The sequence below is a fragment of the Diabrotica virgifera genome, chromosome 8 (assembly GCF_917563875.1).
Source record: "Diabrotica virgifera virgifera chromosome 8, PGI_DIABVI_V3a".
Lineage (NCBI taxonomy): Eukaryota > Metazoa > Arthropoda > Insecta > Coleoptera > Chrysomelidae > Diabrotica > Diabrotica virgifera.
The window spans coordinates 198,900,541-198,920,432 of record NC_065450.1 but is presented as its reverse complement, the minus strand read 5'-3'; the positions used below and the strand labels follow the sequence as shown (position 1 = coordinate 198,920,432).

General features: G+C 32.2%; 1 protein-coding gene across 1 annotated transcript; it reads right to left on the bottom strand.

The window, feature by feature from the left end:
- Positions 1-378: 378 nt before the first annotated feature.
- LOC126890555 (uncharacterized) lies at positions 379-2,937 on the bottom strand. Its single transcript, XM_050659581.1, has 2 exons — positions 1,434-2,937; positions 379-1,384 (listed from the first exon to the last, which is right to left on the bottom strand). Exons 1-2 carry the CDS (start codon positions 1,627-1,629, stop codon positions 630-632), a joined length of 951 nt encoding a protein of 316 aa, XP_050515538.1. The 5' UTR covers positions 1,630-2,937; the 3' UTR covers positions 379-629.
- Between the last annotated feature and the right edge of the window lie 16,955 nt (positions 2,938-19,892).

Sequence of the window (19,892 nt, the reverse complement as noted above, 5' to 3'; positions counted from 1 at the left end):
CCATATATCACTGCCTATCCCACTGAGCTAATCTGGCACTTACCAAAAATGTGTATTTTATTGTATAAATGAAAAGCTTTGGAAGCTGAACAACAGCTGAAATAAATTTGAAGAAGCGCTGTTTATTTGTCGAACAAAAGCTGAAAATAATTATCGGAATTTTAGTTGAATAACTTCTGAATACTTGCTACAAAAGTAAACAACGCCACATTCACTAAATTTTAGCTGAATTGAGATTGATTATTAGCAGAACAAAACACTCCTGGGATTTACCGCGAAAATACTGTCTTGTCTGTAAACGGAGATCAAAATTTATTTGTTTTTCCTATTTTTATAGTGATTTTTGCGTAAGTTTTAAGTCAAAATGAATAATTGTAATCCAGGTAAGTACGTTGTTTATTATTTATTCTTTAAGTATATAAAGTGTTTGTAAAAATGGATATTAATAATTATCAATATTATACATTTAAAAAAACATTTATACATTTAAACAAAAATTATGAGAATAAATGTAGCACTTGATAACATTCCCCCTTTTCTTAATTTCTGGCTGTAAACTTGTCTTTTTTGTATCATTGCTCAATATTAAACTTCTTTCGCCAATTCTATTAACAATTTGATGCAAACTGTTATATATTTCCTTGGCGCAATAATTTTTTTAGTTGAAATAATGTATTCTCAAAATGGTACGTAGATATTGTAAAAAGTTGTCCAAATCTATTAACATCATCAACCACATGTTCTAAGTTATAAATGTTGCTTGTAATAAATTGTACGCCATAAATAATCTTAAAATCATCTATATATTTTTCAAACATTAATTGGGCAACCGAACGATTTTCAGCATACATGTCAGAAGAACATATTCTAACAGCAACAAAAAGAAGTAAAAAATGTTTATAAACGTCAGTGTTCAACACATCTTTTAAAATAACAATTCCAATATAATTAAGAAAATTGCGCCATTCTACTCCTTTCCAGTATGCCAGGCAATCTAATCCTCTTGTGGAACGATGAATTTCAGATGGAAGTTTCACAGATATTAAATGTTTGGAGATCCTCTCAATATCACGAGCACATAGCTTACTTGAGAAACCCATAGAACCATCTTTCCATCCTGTTAGACAACGCTTCATCACACCTAGCTCTAAAAGATGTAGTTCATCTGCTACTATAAAATCCTGCACCATGTCAACTTCGGAAATTTTCAAAATTGGTGACTCTTGCCCTTTATGGTGCTTACCATAATGTTTACTTCTGAATTTTGCATCAGTTCTAAGAGGACATTTTATATCAGGAAATACAACAGTTCGAGAAAGATAAGAATATTCGCCTTCAGTAGTGCATTTAAGGCATCCATTAATCCCATTGAAATTGACTACACCTGTAAAATAAACTAGTCAATTTAAGCAATAATTAAAAAAAACAGATACCTTTAATAAATGCCCGTGCAGGTGAATCGCAGATAAAGCATCTAATTTTTATGTGAATCATATGCCCATTAACACAGAGTCCATTTGATTGCAGCCGCTTAACATCCTCAACAAAAGGCTCCAAAAATTCCTTTATATCTAGAGGCTTGTTATTTCCATGGAAAATGCCAACAATCATAGGTTGTATACCAGGCATTTCATATATGCTACATAAAATTGGCCAAAACTGACGTTTGGAACTTTTTTTTATATTGGCAACCCATCTATATTTACATTGAGCTGTATTAACATGTCTTTTGACAAGTTTTTAAAAGTGTTCGTTAGACAAACGTCAAGACCTTGATGCCAATAATATTCTCCACCCTGTATAACTTTACAACTTTTTTTCGTATTTTGTGGCGTTTTTAATAATGTTCTAGCATCGATAAATAAACTAGAATCATACTGTCTCTTGATTATTTGTAGGAGATCTTTTAGAGCTGCATGTATAATATTATGTCGGATTGCCCAATTTCCTAATTCGGTACTTAAACAAGGCAATAATTGCGTTTCAGTATCTTCTGTTTTAAAAATGTCTTCATCAATAAACTGGTCACCATCATCTGATGTTTCACTGGTTTTCATTAGATTATCGTCAAGATCACTTGATGTGCTAGAAATACACTCCTGTTCTTTAGAACCTATGTAACAAATTATTTTTTATTTAAAATATACTCACAAAATTAAAACAAAATTACCTGATCCTGATGCTGTGTCGTTAGCTTTTGAATGAGAAGAAACACTACTTGGTGCATATAGATTTTTTAAAAACTCTTCATAATTTGAACGGTTTACCTTTAATTTTCGGTAATAATGGCCAGATTTTTTTATTTTTTTTAAATTTTGAATTGATTTTTTATCCATATTTTTTAAATATTAAGTAAAGCACAGTGTATATCTTTTATCTAAATAATTAAAATTATATAGCAAATATAAGCAACTGTATAATACTTAATAATCATCAGCTGCAGAAGCCATTTTTCATCGAACTTAAGTATACACCTTTTGCAACGAATATGAACGATTTAATTAAATTAAGCTCCTTTTCAGCTTTATATCAGCTTTTATAAAGTTGCTGATTAAAAGTACTTACAAAAGTTCTGGACAAGCACTATTTCAGCCCAGAATATAACTGAATAGAGAAGGTTGAATAATGTATTATGAACTGACTTAAATAGCGCTTCCCCAGCCTCTTGTTCAGTTTTTTTACATTATTGATCAAAAGTAGACAAAAATTCTGCAGCAGCGCTAGTTCAGCTTAGCATTCAGCTGAATAAGAAATGCTGAATACTATAATACAAAGTGCCTTAAATAGCGCTTCTCCAGTCTAATATTCAGCTTAAGTCAATTGGCTGCAAAAGGGCTTACAAATAACCTGAAGCAGTGTTTGTTCGACATATTAAACAGCAAAATAGCTTAAACAGCCTTTGTCACTTTTATGCGACTACTAATCAGCTGCAGTACTCAGTATTTAGCTTCACCAGCTATTATATGTTTGTTGGGTTATCAGTAAAAAACATTGAGCCGTATGAGTCCCCTCATTTACCTTCTCTGTCAGTACGTCCATAACAATATTAAACAGGTTGGGATGAGTCTTGATGCAAACCAAACGTCACTGGAAAACTTTCGGCCAATTCGACACAAGTCCTGTCTTTGGTATACGCACGCTTCCTCATATATTATATCCTTCACGAGCCTTGCGTACTTCTCAGGACACCATTTTTTTCTCATACATCTCCATAACATTTGTCGAGGAGCTGTGTTGAACGCCTTCTCAAGATCTATAACCAAATGTAGCTCTCTGTTCTTCCCGCCGTATTTCTCTAACTGTCTGACAGCAAAACAAGGCATTCGTTGTCCTCCTTCCTGACATAAACCTATTATCTCCTTCTTTTCCCATCGCTGTCCCCTCCTCCCTCCTTTACCTTTACTCTACAGTTCTCATCCAAATTTTCATTGTATGCAATATTAATTTGATCCCTTTATCTTTACATAGTAATAGCAACTATTTTGCTTATATTGCTAAATTTTGCTCTTCTTTGGGACTTTCTGTTTCGTTGGTGAGTTTAAAAGATAGAAGCAAAATGAGCATATTTACACAAAGCACAGTCATACTGCATAGGTGGAAAACATGTATTGTACCTATCAGTGGAATCAGTCCTGAACAAAAATCAAGATTATTCATTTCATGCGTTTTCTCGCCATGATCTACGTTTAGGTACGTAGAGAAAAAATGCGTTATCGTCCAATAGCTTCCAGCAATTGCTTTATACAATATGTCCCTGTAAGTTATATCCATATGTAAAAGTTTTTTATTATTAATTTTACGAAAAACAGTTTTTCTTTATAAAAAGTTCTGCATGGTCCAAAACCCAAGATTCAAGCATTAGATATCAAATTTTATGAATGTTATACGCGGTATGTCAAAAAGTTTGAATTTCAGTCAAAAAAAATAAGAGCGACAGAGATGGAATTCCTAAGGACAAGCTGCAGAGTAACAAGGAGAGATAGAATAAATAACATAGAGATTAAGAGAAGAATGGGAGTGAATGACATAATAGACTACATAGAACAGAAGAGATTAACCTGGTACGGACATGTCACAAGAGCAGACCAAAATCGGTGGATAAACCGAACAGAGTGGAGCCCGTTAGGAAAAAGGAAGAGATGCAGACCCCGAAGATCTTTCAGAGATGAAGTAGACGAAGCACTGGAGAGAAGAAATATACAGGAAGGGGACTGACAAGACAGAAAGAGCTGGAAAGAACGGTTGAGTGAAGGAATACAGTGAAAACTGTGGAAATCCTTAGTATATATAGTAAAGTAGCTTTATTTTTCACAATATTGAAAATTGCTATTATGAAAAAATGTTTGGAATTAAAAACTATATTTTAATATGCAATTACATACTTCTAATTGAAAATTTTTTTTTTTTTAAAATTATGGGTAACTAACATTTTCAAATATTTCAATTCAGACAACTCTTTTATTATTAATTTTACGAAAAAAAGTGATTCCTAATAAAAAGTTCTGCATGGTCTAAAACCTAAAATACAACCATCTTATATCAAATTTTTTCAATTTTATACGAGATATGTCAAAAAAGATAAATTTAGATCAAAAGTAAAGTACCTTTATAGTTCAGAATATTTCAATTAGAAAGATGTAATTACATACTGAAACATAGTTTTTAATTCTAAATAACTTTTCATAATAACAATTTTCGATATTGTGAAAAATAAATGTATCTTACTCTTGAGCGAAATTCATATTTTTTGACATACCTCGTATAAAATTGATAAAATTTGACATAAGATGGTTGTATTTTAGATTTTAGACCATGCAGAACTTTTTATTAAGAATCACTTTTTTTCGTAAAATTAATAATAAAAGAGTTATTTGAATTGAAATATTTGAAAATAATGTTAGTTACCCATAATTTTTCAAAAAATTTTTTTTTCAATTTGAAGGATGTAATTGCATACTAGAATATAGTTTTTAATTCCAAACAAGTTTTCATAATAGCAATTTTCAATATTGTGAACAATATAGCTACTTTACTCTTGAGTGAAATTCAAACTTTTTGACATACTTCGTATAACATTAATAAAATTTGATATCTGATGGTTGAATTTTGGGTTTTGGCCATGCAGAACTTTTTATAAAGAATAACTTTTTTTCGTAAAATTAATAATAAAAAAGTTTTCCATATGGATACAACTTACAGGGACATACTTATAGTGAACTATTTTTAATGGGCATAAGCCACAATTTTACCAAAAAATGATTTTATTAACGTTTCGAAGCCCAAATCGGGTTTCGTTGTCAAAATACAAAAGACAACGAAACCCGATTTGGGCTTCGAAACGTTAATAAAATCATTTTTTGGTAAAATTGTGGTTTATTCCCATTAAAAATAGTTGATTATAAAAATGCCACAAGGAAATAACTTCAGAACAACAATACATATACCTAGTGGTCGATATTTGTAACTAACACAGTGGCAGCGAACGTGTTAAACCATTCCTCATCTTTCTACTTTGACGTAACCATACGCACACGCAACACAATAGAGACACGAAATCGAAAAGAGTATTTTTAGCTGTCGGAATAGCATCGAGATCTCAATTCTTTCTAGTTAATTAAATCTGTGACATCTTGAATACATTAGGACGTTCAAGGATATTTAAACAAAAGATTTATTAACCACAAGGCTGTCATTAGGTCTTTTATTTCGGATGAAACTTTTACAACAGACTATTTTATTTTTGAAAATAGTTCGAAATTTCAAAATCCACAATAACGTCTTGGTTATTGGGCAATAAAAAGTAAAATTTACAGTTACAAAGTGGGCATAAAAGATTACTAAGAAAATAAAATAGTATTGTAAAAATGCTACTATATTGTGTTAATAATTTATTTGCTTCACAATAGGGCAGTAGTTTCTATAGATAAATTCTGAGTCGTGGACAATGCTCTAGCATTTGTCAACAACTAAGTGACAATTTGGCTTTAGAAAAATGTATGAGCACAAGAGATGCCTTAGTTCGGCTTGAATGTGCTGGCCCAGAGATTCATGGACATGAATCGGGATATGTACTTATGTCTTGCAGACTTTGAAAAGGCATTTGATAATGTTCAACATAAAAAGCTTGTAGATATATTAAAAAGCGAAAATATTCACAGCCGGGATATGCCAATTATATCTAATCTATATTGGAATCAAACTGCCGAGGTAAGAGTTGACAACCAGAACCAGAACACCCAAAATATCAAAATACTACTACCTACTGCTGTCCCCACTCCTCTTCAATGTCTACAAACAGTGAAACGGTATTTTAACAAGCGCTTTCAGATTCGATAGAAGGTATATCTATCAATGGAGAAGTTTTGAACAACTTACGGTTTGCAGACGATACAGTAATGCAACGCCGTCACTGTCATGAGTACGGACTGAAGATGAATTTAAAGAAAACTAAATGCATGATCATGACTAAATCAGCGCACGCAAACATCCAATTGACTATTGGAGATACTGTAATTGAGAGTGTGGATAGCTACAAATACTTAGGAACATGGATAACATGAAATGTAGACCAAACCAAAGAAATTAAGACACTTATTGAAATAGCACGTGCATCATTCATTAAAGTTTCTTTGTTGTCGTGATATAAGGTTAGAACTACGCCTAAGGATGCTTCGATGTTACGTGTTCTCTACTCTTCTTTATGGCTTGAAAGCGTGGACATTAAATCAAGTCCATCTGAATAAGTTGGCCGCCTTTGAATTTTGGTGTTACAGAAGAATCATACGAACATCATGGATTCAAAGAATGTCAAACGTGGAAGTAAGTAGAAGGATAGGAAATGAAGCGGAAAGAATTTTGAGTATCAAAAGACGAAAACTTGGTACTTAGGACATGTGATGAGAGGGCAAAAATATTCATTATTACAACTTATTATGTAAGGCAAAATCCGAGTAGCTCGTAAAAAGTTTACTGACTGAAAGTACTATCGCCACTAAACTTGCCATGTGTAAACAACAGGAAAGTGCTAGCAAGTGCACTTTCCTGTTTACATATGGCAAGTTTATTGGCCACATATACTTTCAGCCAGTAAACTTGCCAATTGTAAATAAAGCTTAAGAGTCAAAGGGTGGGCGGTGCAGTCGAGAGACAGGACGACGCGACACCGACGTTGCAGTTCAATCGCACTTGTGGTATGGTTTGTTCAACAGTAAATGGTTTGAATTCAATTAGTGCGGTCGTAAATATTATTAAATTTATCTGACCTGGCCCATTGTTAAGACCCACCCGGAGCGATAAGCCACCGAGGTAGACAGAGTTGGTCTTTTGCAATTAACACTGACTAGACGGTACTCCCATAATAAAACCTAAAATAAATTTTACCTGAAACCGGGCCTTTTATACTATTATCGGTTAATCCGGGCTGTTTATAGTGGTAACTAATTGAACTTAACCATTTACTGTTTAACATACCATACGTGCTACCTGCTAGCGCGATAGTTGCCGACTCACGGCTTTGAATAAAGCGGCTAATGAAGACATGAAGTAACTTATTTCGTTTGCTGGATCCAGCATGATAAGAAAAAAACGCTGGATCCAGCTAGATTGCTTGATGCAGCAATTGCAATGTCTAGAGCAGACGTTCTGAATTCGTCTTTTGGAGAACATCTTCATTGGAAATGTGCGAAACCCACGATATCTTTAGGATTCGTTGATAGCACCATAATTCGAATGCTTCTAATTTATTTAGAAGGCAACCAAGCATATCTAAATTATTTCGACCACATAGCTAGAAGAACGGGAATTATGGAACTGTTGGTAGTAGAGAAAAAGACGAAAAGGACGATGAGCAGACCAAATGAAGACTCTGGTGGGAAATCCCTACATGAAGTGCTTACTATTTGGCACATGATTGCAGCCAATGGAGGCAGCAAGCTAGCAATATTCAGAGTGGACAGTAGTACCACTGACAAGGGCTCTAGGAATGAGGAGGAGGTGGTATATCTCTAGAATTAGTCATATCTTCTAGAGCTAGAGTAACTTTCATACGGTTGTTGTATAAAACACAGTCCAAAGCTTCTCTAGTATGTACGTATACAATTTTCAGCATCTGCTTCAATAATTGTGTTATCAGCTTTTCAAGATACAATTGAAAATTACTATAAACCGTGAACCGTTGTACTCACGATATCCACCTCATTTCAAAACTATTTTAATTTGTACAAATTTTGAGGTTGTTACATTATATTTGTCTAAATAGTTTACCTAATCAATTCTCTATTTTATGGATATTTAAATGGATACAGATTATATGAGCTTGTGCGATTGATAGACGCATCGCAGTCAGACTAATAGTCCATTCGCGTTTATTTTTACGAATAAATTTATTGACAATGTCTGCGATTTATACTTTAGATGCCATATTTTACTCGAGAATTTCGTAATTTTCGAAACTGGCAAAATATACAGAGTCGGCTCGTCTACAAGTGGTTATCTAATAAAAGTGTTTTTAAAATCTTTTATTAGAACAAAAAATAAAAACCTTATCTTGTAAAAGCTATATTTAAAATCCCTAAAAGGGTTATATCACAGCAGAACGTTATCGGAATCAATATTCCATCATCAGTGTTATCACAGGTTTACATGTTTTAATCAACCAAAATATACGGGTAAAATCCCTTAAGTTGTTTAAAAATTGTTAAAGTTACATTATACAGGGTGGTTCATCTTATCCGCCTCGGTCTCTGTACGGAAAACCACTTGATATTTTAAAAAAATTTCTTCACAAAAATATATAGGGCCTTTAATACTACAATCTAAAAATAATGTGAATTATACAGGGTGCTCCAAAAAAGAGTGGTATATCAAAGTTATATTTTTTCTTATGGAATGCCCTATATCTGATGACATTATTGAATTGACCTTAAAAAATAAGCTATACTTTTATAAGGGTTCCCTATACCTAAATACAGGGTCTTTTGATTTATTTAGATTTTTGTAAAAATGTAAGGGTTTAGAAAAAAATAAATATCTACGAATTTAAGAAGCAGTAACAAATTCTTTCTTGGATCTTAATAGCAGACTATTTAGTGTACTTAAGCAGATGCTTATTGCAACAAAATTTCTTACAGGGTGGTCAAAATATGAGATTGTTCTATTAACAAACTCAAGCTGTAATAACTTACTTATTTTAAATAGAACACCCTGTATCTTACTAGTCTATCGCGTAGAAAATTTTCTTATCTTTCAATTTGTATTAGGGTTTCCTACACTTATCTTTTTACAGGGTGGTCAAAATATTAGATTTTTCTATTAACAAATTCAAGCTGTAATAACTTACTTATTTTAAATGGAACACCCTGTATCTTACTAATCTATCGCGTATAAAATTTACTTAGCTTTCAATTTTTATTAGGGTTTCCTATACCTATCTCCCTTCATTTTTTAAATATTTAAAGATTTCCTAATTTGTAAGCTTTAAAAATTAGAATTAAGTACCTATGTCGTGGTACCAACACATCACCAACACCGGCAATATTCTTAAATATCTTAGTCAAGATAGTTTCATTAATAAAATTCACATTTTTATCATTTAATCACACAGAGTGTTCTTATTTAAAATGACATACTCGATATTCTATTCTTTATAATGGAAGATATTTAAAATCTCTTCGATTCCATGTAAACATTCTCAATACACATGTTATTCTGTAAATATAAATTACCATGTTATTCTGTAAATACCCATTTTTACATATTTTTGTACAATAGGTTCGTTTTCGTCAAAGAAGCCATTGCATTTAATTGTTTGTAATTGCGATTTAAAGATTCAAACAAAAAGTGGCGTTCTTAAATTTACTTAATAACCGTTGGGTTAAGATATGGAAAATACTTATACGGAATGAAATATAATTTAAATATCTTCCAGAATACGGCATCTGATATAGGGTATGCAGTTTAAAATAAACATATTATTTAATTTCACATGGAGGCCAAAATCAACTAAAATAATACAACACTCTGTGTGATTACATGATAACAATGAAAATTTTATTAATGACAGTATCTTGTCTAAGAATATATCCGGTGTTGGTGATGTGTTGTACATAAACACGACATAGGTACTTATGTAATTCTAATTTTTAAAGCTTACAAATTAGGAAATCTTTAAATATTTAAAAAATGAAGGGAGATAGGTATAGGAAACCCTAATAAGAATTGAAAGCTAAGTAAATTTTCTACTCCATAGACTAGTAAGATACAGGGTGTTCCATTTAAAATAAGTAAGTTATTACAGCTTGAATTTGTTAATAGAAAAATCTAATATTTTGACCACCCTGTAAAAAGATACGTATAGGAAACTCTAATTCAAATTGAAAGCTAAGTAAATTTTCTACGCGAGAGACGATTAAGATACAGGGTGTTCCATTTAAAATAAGTAAGTTATTACAGCTTGAATTTGTTAATAGAACACTTCCATATTTTGTCCACCCTGTAAGAAATTTTGTTACAATAAGCATCTGTTTAAGTATACTAAATAGTCTATTATTAAGATCCAAGAAAGAATTTGTTACTGCTTCTTAGATTCGTAGATATTTATTTTTTTCTAAAACCTTACATTTTTATATAAATCGAAATAAATCAAAACACCCTGTATTTAGGTATAGGGAACCCTTATGAAAGTATGGCTTATTTCTTAAGGTCAATTCAATAATGTCATCAGATATAGGGTATTCCATAAGAAAAAATATAACTTTGATATACCACTCTTTTTTGGAACACTCTGTATAATTCACATTATTTTTAGGTTGTAGTATTAAAGGCCCTGTATATTTCTGTGAAGAAATTTTTTTAAAATATCAAGTGGTTTTCCGTACAGAGACCGAGGCGAATAAGATGAACCACCCTGTATTATAAAATATTTAAACGATGTTAAAAATATTTCCAGATTAACTCCTGGCATCACATGATATCAACCATATTGGTTGGAATATTTAAAGGTAGGACCTTACATGGCAAAGTTTAGATATTAGATGACAACTGGAATTTTTCCTTGTGATATTTTTATTAGAACGTTAGGTAACATTGTACATTTTCTTAGCACAAATATATTTTTTTTCATATTAATCTATTTTTTATAATATTTCGTGAATTATAATTTGATGTAATTGATGTTTTTCACATTTATGGGTTTTTAGCCAAGTAGCATTTGTTCTTTTAATATTTTATACAACAACCCTTTCTTGCTTCATTCGTGATTCTCTTGACGCATCTTCTTCGTCTTTACGTGCCATCTCCGCGACGGAGGTTGGCAACCATCAGGGCTATTCTGATCTTAGATGATGCTGCTCTGAATAGTTCGGTTGATGTGCATCCGTACCAATCCCTCAAGTTACGCAACAATGAGATTCTTCTCCTTCGTACACTTATCTTGCCCTGGATTTTCCCTTGTATAATTAGTTGAACTATGTTGTATTTCTCATTACGCATAACATGCCCCAGGTATTGTAGCTTTCGTGTCTTGATGGTTTCCAATATTTCCATTTTTTTGTTGACACTTCTCTCGACTTCGTTGTTTGTTACATGCTCGGTCCATGATATCTTCAGGATTCTTCTTTCTATACACCCACAGTTCAAATGCTTCCAACTTTTTAGTAGTCGACGCGTTAAGTGTCCATGCTTCGATTCTGCAAAGCAGAGTCGAGAAAACATAATACCTTTCCAGCCTAACTCTCAAGTCCAATTTCAGTTCTCTTGCACAAAGTACCTTTCTCATTTTATTGAAATTTGTTCGTGCTTTCTCTATTCGAACTTTGATTTCTTTGGAGTAATCGTTTGTGTGATTAATTATTATTGTGCCAAGATAGTTGTAGTTTTTAACTTGTTCTAAAGTTTTACCGTTAATTGTCAGGCTTTCATCATTATTTTGGGTTTTTGATATCTTCATAAAGGGCCTAGCCGGGTAAGATGGTGAAAAGTGCCCCCAACCCAATCTAAATTCCATATAGGCCACAATTTAGCACATATAGAGGAACTCACTTTAATTCTGAAATTCAGAGGAACTCTGAAATTTTTAGCCCCCTAGGTGGTCACGTGACCCCCCTAGAGCCTAATTAGGCTTTTTATGTTTTTATTTTTTATCTCAGCCGCATTAAGAGCTAGCCAAAAACTTTATTTAAAAAAGTTGTAAGTTTCAAAAAGATCTATATGAAAAATTTTTTCCATTTTTTTGGCGGGAAATTCGAATTTTTAGAACAATTTTAAACTTTTAAATAAATCTGAAAAAAAACTAAGACACTCGTTTTTACGAAAATTAATTATAATGTGTATTTTTGCATAATATTTCACCCTGAATTTTTTTAGATTTTTAAAATTGGTGAAACGTACCTTTAAAAATAAAAAACCGCATTTTTTCGGTTTTTTTTTCGTTTTTTTGATACAATTTTATACATATTTTTCAAAAAATTTAACACCGTCACTAGAATAGGTAAAAAACTGAAAAATAATTGGGATTTGCTTCATAAAAATTTTTTGTAACGCCATCCATTTTCAAGATACAAGTTGAAGAAAACAAAATTTTACATATTTTTTACGATTTTGCCGAAACTACTGGCAACATTTTAATAAAACTTGGCGGATTTTAAGAGGTAGTTATTGTGCATGTTTTGACATACACCTAAGGATTTAATATTCATCATTGGCGCGCATAGGGGTAATGGTCTGAACTTTTCAAAGAAAAAAAGATAGTACGCCACTGACATATTTCAAATTAACAATCATTTTTGAATTCCTCGTTCAATTTGCAATAAAAAATCTATCTTCTCATTTTTTCATACGACGCGCTGTTTTGCTGCAAAAAATAAAATATCTTAACGCTTCCAAAGTATTCGAATTAATTTTGATAATGGATGTATGAGTTTATTATGTTAGTGCAGTCACTGAAGGTGGATATGAGCTATTACCTCCGATTTCGTTGAACTTCCATAGATTTGCATGAAAATTGGTGAGTGGTTAGAGGATATCTCAAGGAACAAAGGTGACATGGTGTTAACTTTCGCTTTTACCCTGGGGGTGGATGCAACCCCTTCTCGGGGGTGATAATTATTTTAGTGAAAATATCCCCACAATTCGATAGAGGGACAAATTCTAAGCAAAATTTGTTATATAACGTTATTAAAATAAATCAAAACTTTTTAAGTTATTGAAGATCAAAGATATTAATTTTTCTTGAGAAAAATGCATGTTTTTAACAGATTTTTCATCAATAACTCAAAAACTATAAGTTTTTACAAAAAAGTTATTATTACCAAAATTGAAGCTAATAAAAAACGTTATAAACTCATTACGAGTACTAGAAAAACCTTTTAGTCTTAACTAAAAGTGAGTTATAGGTAATTAAATTGAATATATATTTTTTTCGGCGAGTAAAAAAATCTAAGTATTCACGCTGAAATAACGGAAAAATTATGGATTTTATAACATAAACTTATTAAACATTTGTCAAAGTACTTAAAAATATCTATCAAATGAACCCCCGAACATGTTGATAGCATTAAAATTTATGCACCAAAATTTTCTCAAAATTTATTTAAAAAAAAAAAAAAAATAAAACGGGATAATACCCGAAGGTTGGCTGTATACCATCTAGTTAAATAAAATTAACATGAAGTAAAACTCCCTAGTGTAGTTGGTATATTTAATAAAAATTATAAAAATTTTTAAAAATCCAAACGGATTACGTTCAAAACGTTTTCGGACTTATCAGTCCATCATCAGTGAACTCTCTGTCCTTGCTAAATAGCCACAATGCCAAACACTGGTCAAGATGTATGTTCTAACTACATGGTGAAATCTGATCTACAATTTGGCTTACATTGGATGCCAACGGATTAGTACTAGGAACATGATGCTCTACTCCATTAATTAAGAGATTTTTTTTATTATAATTAGGTCTACATTGAACTACGTTTAGTCAATGATCATTGACAGACTAAACGTAGTTCAATGTAGACCTAATTATAATAAAAAAAAATCTCTTAATTAATGGAGTAGAGCATCATGTTCCTAGTACTAATCCGTTGGCATCCAATGTAAGCCAAATTGTAGATCAGATTTCACCATGTAGTTAGAACATACATCTTGACCAGTGTTTGGCATTGTGGCTATTTAGCAAGGACAGAGAGTTCACTGATGATGGACTGATAAGTCCGAAAACGTTTTGAACGTAATCCGTTTGGATTTTTAAAAATTTTTATAATTTTTATTAAATATACCAACTACACTAGGGAGTTTTACTTCATGTTAATTTTATTTTTTAAAAATTTTTCCAAAAAATATTATTGTTTTTTTTTAATAACTCCGTTTATTTTTAAGATATCAGGTTTATCTAAAAACCGTTTGAAAGTTAATTCTAAGGGCTATTTAACCACGTTGAATTTAATCTTTTAAACCCCTTACTTTTTTTAAAAATAAAAGGTTAAATGGCCCCGGTTACATGGTTTTCACACCAAAATTTAAGAGTTAAACGTTTCTATCTCGGTTATTTTTTACCCTATGGAAATAGTAAAACAGGTAAAATATTTGACACAAAATTTGAAAAAACTAAAATTTGGGTATTAATCATTTTTTACGTATGTTGAGTATTTTTGGAGTTATTATCAAAAGAATATGAAAATTACAATAATTTTAAAAATTATGATTTTTTATAATTATATCTTTTTTTCAAAAATATGCATTCTAAACCGGTCAAAATTATTTAAATCATTACTTATGCTAATATAAAGAAGTCCTTGTAAGGATTACTATAAATTTTAATTTTTGTGAAAATGGCGTATGTTTTATTTTTCACTTTTTCCTAACAAACTCGAAAGGGTTCTTTTATTTTCATCGAACTCGCTTAATTTTGACGCTATTAACTTGTTCTGAAGCTCATTTAATAGGCATTCCGAAGTACGTTAACAAATGATTAGCAGGTATATTTTATACATTGCATCGTTTTCCCGTTATTTTAGCTTGAATATTTAGATTTGAGTACTCGTCGAAAAAAATACACATTCAATTGCCAATAACTCACTTTGAACTAACATTAGTTTAGTTCTTTAAGTGAGCAGTGTATTCAGTTTTTTATTATCATCAATTTCAGTAATAATAGCTATTTTGTAAAAGCTATTTTGAGTTATACTGTTTTGAGTTATAGTTTTTTTGAGCTATTTTAAAGCTAATTTTGAGTTATACGTGAAAAACCGATTTAAAACATGCATTTTTTTACGAAAAAAAAAATCTTTGGTCTTTAATAACTCAAAAAGTGTTGATTTATATTAATAACTTAATATAACAAATTTTGCTTATAATTTGTCCCTTTATCGATTTATGGTATTATTTTTAATAAAATCATTTTCACCCCCGAGAAGGGGTGGCATCCACCCCCAGGGTAAAGGCGCAAGTTGGCATTATGTCACCTTTGTTCCTTGAGGTATGCTCTAATTACTTACCAATTTTCATGAAAATCGGTGGAGGTTCAACGAAATCGGAGGTGAAAACCTCCAGTGACTCCACTAGTATGTAGATGTAGAAACTACTAGAAGTTCGAATACTTTGTAAGGGTTAAGATCTTTTATTTTTTGAATAAAAATGGCGCGTCGTATGAAAAAATAAGAAGATACATTTTTTGTCACAAATTGAACGAGAAATTAAAAAACGATTATTAATTTGAAATATGTCAGTGGCGTACTATCTTTATTCTTTAAAAAGTTCAGACCATTACCCCTATGCGAGCCAATGATGAATATCAAATCATTAATTGTATGTCAAAATATGCACAATAACGAGTTCTTAAATCCCGCCAAGTTTTATTACAATGTTGCCAGTAGTTTCAGCAAAATCGTAAAAAATGTGTAAAATTTTGTTTTCTTCAACGCCCTGTATTTTGAAAATGGATGGCTTTACAAAAAATTTTTATTAAGCAAACCCCAATTATTTTTCAATTTTTTACCTATTCTAGTGACAGTGTTAACTTTTTTGAAAAATATGTATAAAATTGTTTCAAAATACGAAAAAAAAACTGAAAAAATGCGGTTTTTTATTTTTAAAGGTACGTTTCACCAATTTTAAAAGTCTGAAAAAATTCAGGGTGAAAGATTGTACAAAAATACACATTATAATTAATTTTCGTAAAAACGAGTGTCTTAGTTTTTTTTTCAGAGTCATTTAAAAGTTTAAAATTGTTCTAAAAATTTGAATTTCCCGCCAAAAAATTAAAAAAATTTTTTTTCTTATAGATCTTTTTGGAACTTACAACTTTTTTTAATAAAGTTTTTGGCTAGCTCTTGATGCGCCTGAGATAAAAAATAAAAACATATATATATATATATATATATATATATATATATATATATATATATATATATATATATATATATATAATCGGTTCATAACGTTCTACGACGTCTTCCGATTCCCAATCGCCATTGCTCTCGATCGTAGCACATGTCTTCGTTCAAGCCTCTTTCTCCGATTTCCCTATGGATTCCTTCTATCCAGCTTTTCCTAGGTCTTCCTCTCTTCCGCCGTCCTTTTGGTGCCCATCGTAGCACTTGCTTGGGTAATCTGTCTTCTTCCATACGTTGTACGTGGCCAAACCATCTTAGTTGCTTTGTTTTTATATCGTCCATTATTGTATGCTTTACATCCATTATCTCCAATATTCTTGTATTTCTGATTTTTTGTATTCTTGATATACCAGCAGATCTTCTCCAGAAGTCCATTTCAGTTGTTCTGAGCATATTTTCGGATTTTTCTTTAAGTGGCCAAACTTCGCTGCTGTATGTTATAATGCTCTTAACAATGCTGTTATAGATGTTACGTTTATTTTCTTTGGAGATACTTTGGTCCCATAGGATTTTGTTCAATAATGCGATAGCTTTCCTTCCTTGTGTGCACCTTTCTTGGATATTCTTGTCCAACGTTCCATCTTGTGTAATTGTAAGACCCAAAAAAATAAAAAAAAAATAAAAAAAAAATAAAAACATAAAAAGCCTAATTAGGCTCTAGGGGGGTCACGTGACCACCGCGGGGGCTAAAAATTTCAGAAAGTGAGTTCCTCTATATGTGCTAAAAATTGGCCTATATGGAATTTAAATCGAGCTGGGGGCACTTTTCACCATCTTACCCGGCTAGGCCCTTTAGTTTTCTTGATGTTTATTGATAATACATATTCTTCTCCATACTCAACTATCTTGTTCATTAGCTTTTGGAGGTCTTGGAGGTTGTCTGCTATTATGATAGTATCGTCCGCATATCTATCATATCTTGACGTATACAATTTTTAATATTTTTCTCAATATACACTAATGAATGGGTCCTGTCTTTCATCAAACAGCTTTCTGCGTGTAAAGTTGAACATAGACCTTCCCTAATTTCTTCTGTATCTGTATTGGAATCAAAAGGCCAATATGAAGATAGAAAAACAAGAGTCCGAGAATATTGATATAAAGAGAGGGGTAAGACAGGGTTGTGTTCTGTCACCGCTACTGTTTAACGTGTACAGTGAAGCCATATTTCAGGAAGTGATAGCGGAACTAAGTGATGGAATATCTATAAACGGAAGAATAGTAATTAACATAAGATTCGCTGATGACACCGTTATAATGGCAGACACCCTGGAATCGCTGCAAGAATTGTTAAATAGCATTAACGATTATTGCATTCGATATGGACTCAAAATAAACAAGAAAAAAACTAAATTTATGATTGTCTCAAAAACACAACATGGAAATGAAAGGTTAATACTAGAGCAAAACCAAATAGAAAAAGTAAAGACATACAAATATCTGGGAACCTGGGTTGATGACAAAAATGACCAAAGCAAAGAAATTAAAGTCCGAATTGAAACTGCAAGGCAAGCATTTATAAAAATAAAGATACTGCTTACAAACAAAGACCTTCAGTTGCCTCTCAGATTGAGGGCTCTAAGCTGCTACATATTTTCTATATTACTATACGGAATGGAAGCTTGGACATTGAAGAGACAACACATAAGAAAAATAGAAGCGTTCGAAATGTGGTGTTACAGAAGAATATTGAAAATTCAGTGGGTTCAAAGGATTACCAATGTTGAAGTGCTACGACGTTTAAATAAGGAGTTAGAAATTATGAAGAGTATAAAAACAAGGAAACTGGAATATTTGGGTCACATTACCAGAGGAGAAAAATATGAGTTGCTGAGAGTTATTATGCAAGGAAGGATCCAAGGAAGAAGAAGCATAGGAAGAAGACGCATCTCCTGGCTGAGGTACCTTAGAAAATGGTTTAACTGTAGTTCATTACAACTGTTCAGAGCAGCAGCCAACAAAGTGACCATAGCCATTATGATATCCAACCTCCGATAGAAGATGGAACTTTAAGAAGAAGAATTTCTTCCAGTTCTGTCGGTCTTGAGCTTCCTACAACCAATTCTCATGCAGCGACCCTTTTAACGTCGTTTGTCCAGGTCTGTATAGCTGGTCTACCTCTGCTTCTTCTGTCTGCTCGTGGTATCCACTCTGTAATTTTTTGGGTCCACCTTCCGTCCTTCATTCTGGTTACATGGCCCGTCCAATTCCTCTTCAGCCATGCTATTCTCTTTATGACGTCTGTGATACCTCTTCTTCTGATTTCCCCTTTACTAACCGTGTCTCTTGGGTCATTCTGAAGTTTGGTTGCTGTGGCTTGGGTTAACGAAAGTGTTTCGGCGCTGTAAGTCATAACTGGCAGCACACATAACACACATTAGTCGAACGTTTTCTTTTTCAGATAATTTCGCTCTTGAAGATGCTTGAAAGAGGTGATTATATGTAGCTAAAATATGCAGCCCATGCAAAGGTGATTCTTCTTGGCAGTTCGGCAGTTTGATTATCCCTAGCAATTTGGATTTCAGGACTTAAGTATTTATAATTATAAACCAATTCTATTTCGTTGCAATCGACTTTTGGATTTCCGTTTGATACCAAGTTTTTTATGTATTGTGTCTATCCAAAATTTATGTTCAAATTAACTTTCTAATAGACGGCATCTAACTCGATAAGCATATTGCTAATCTCTTTTGAGTTGTCTGTTATCAGAACTATGTCCTCTCAGAAGGTGGAAAAGTTTTTCACCCTTGATATTGATTCCTTTGTCGTCCCACTCCAATTGTTTGAAAGCAGGATCCAGAACTGCCGTACAGAGTTAAAGAGATAACGTGTCACCTTATTTAATTCCTCTTTTGATTTTAATGCATTTTGTATCTTTGAGTAGTCGTACCGTCATGGTTGCATTATTGTATAATAAGTTCACGATCAGTTTTGAGTACCTACCGATAATCTATACGACTTTTCTCCAACGCTCTCATTACGCTCTTAATTTCTATCGTATCGAATGCAATGCTTTGTAAAGTCTATTCAATAGTATTTAACTTAGATATGCAACAGGAAAACAGTTTCACAACCTTTACCTCATCTGCTAGGACATCTTATATAACAGAACCATAGTATAATGCATTAAATATACAGTATGGTTCAAATGAAAGGAATAAATTTCTTATTTCATAAACCGGCGACTTTAAGGAAAAATCCCGAAACAGGTCGATTTTTATTTTTAAATTATGATATTTTGGCATATATGCGTACTAGTGACGTCATCCATCTGGGCGCAATGACGTAATCGGTGATTTTTTCAAATGGGAATAAGGGTCGTGTGCTAGCTCATTTGAAAGGTTATTCAATTCTCTATTCAGTAATATAAATATTTACATAATTTACATAATAACTAGGTCCATTTTCCGTTGGAACTTTATCAAGCTGCAGACGGGGGTTGTGAATTGCATAGTGTAGAATTCCTTCCCTTTGTCTTCACTTCAGCATCCATTTGGCTTGCATATT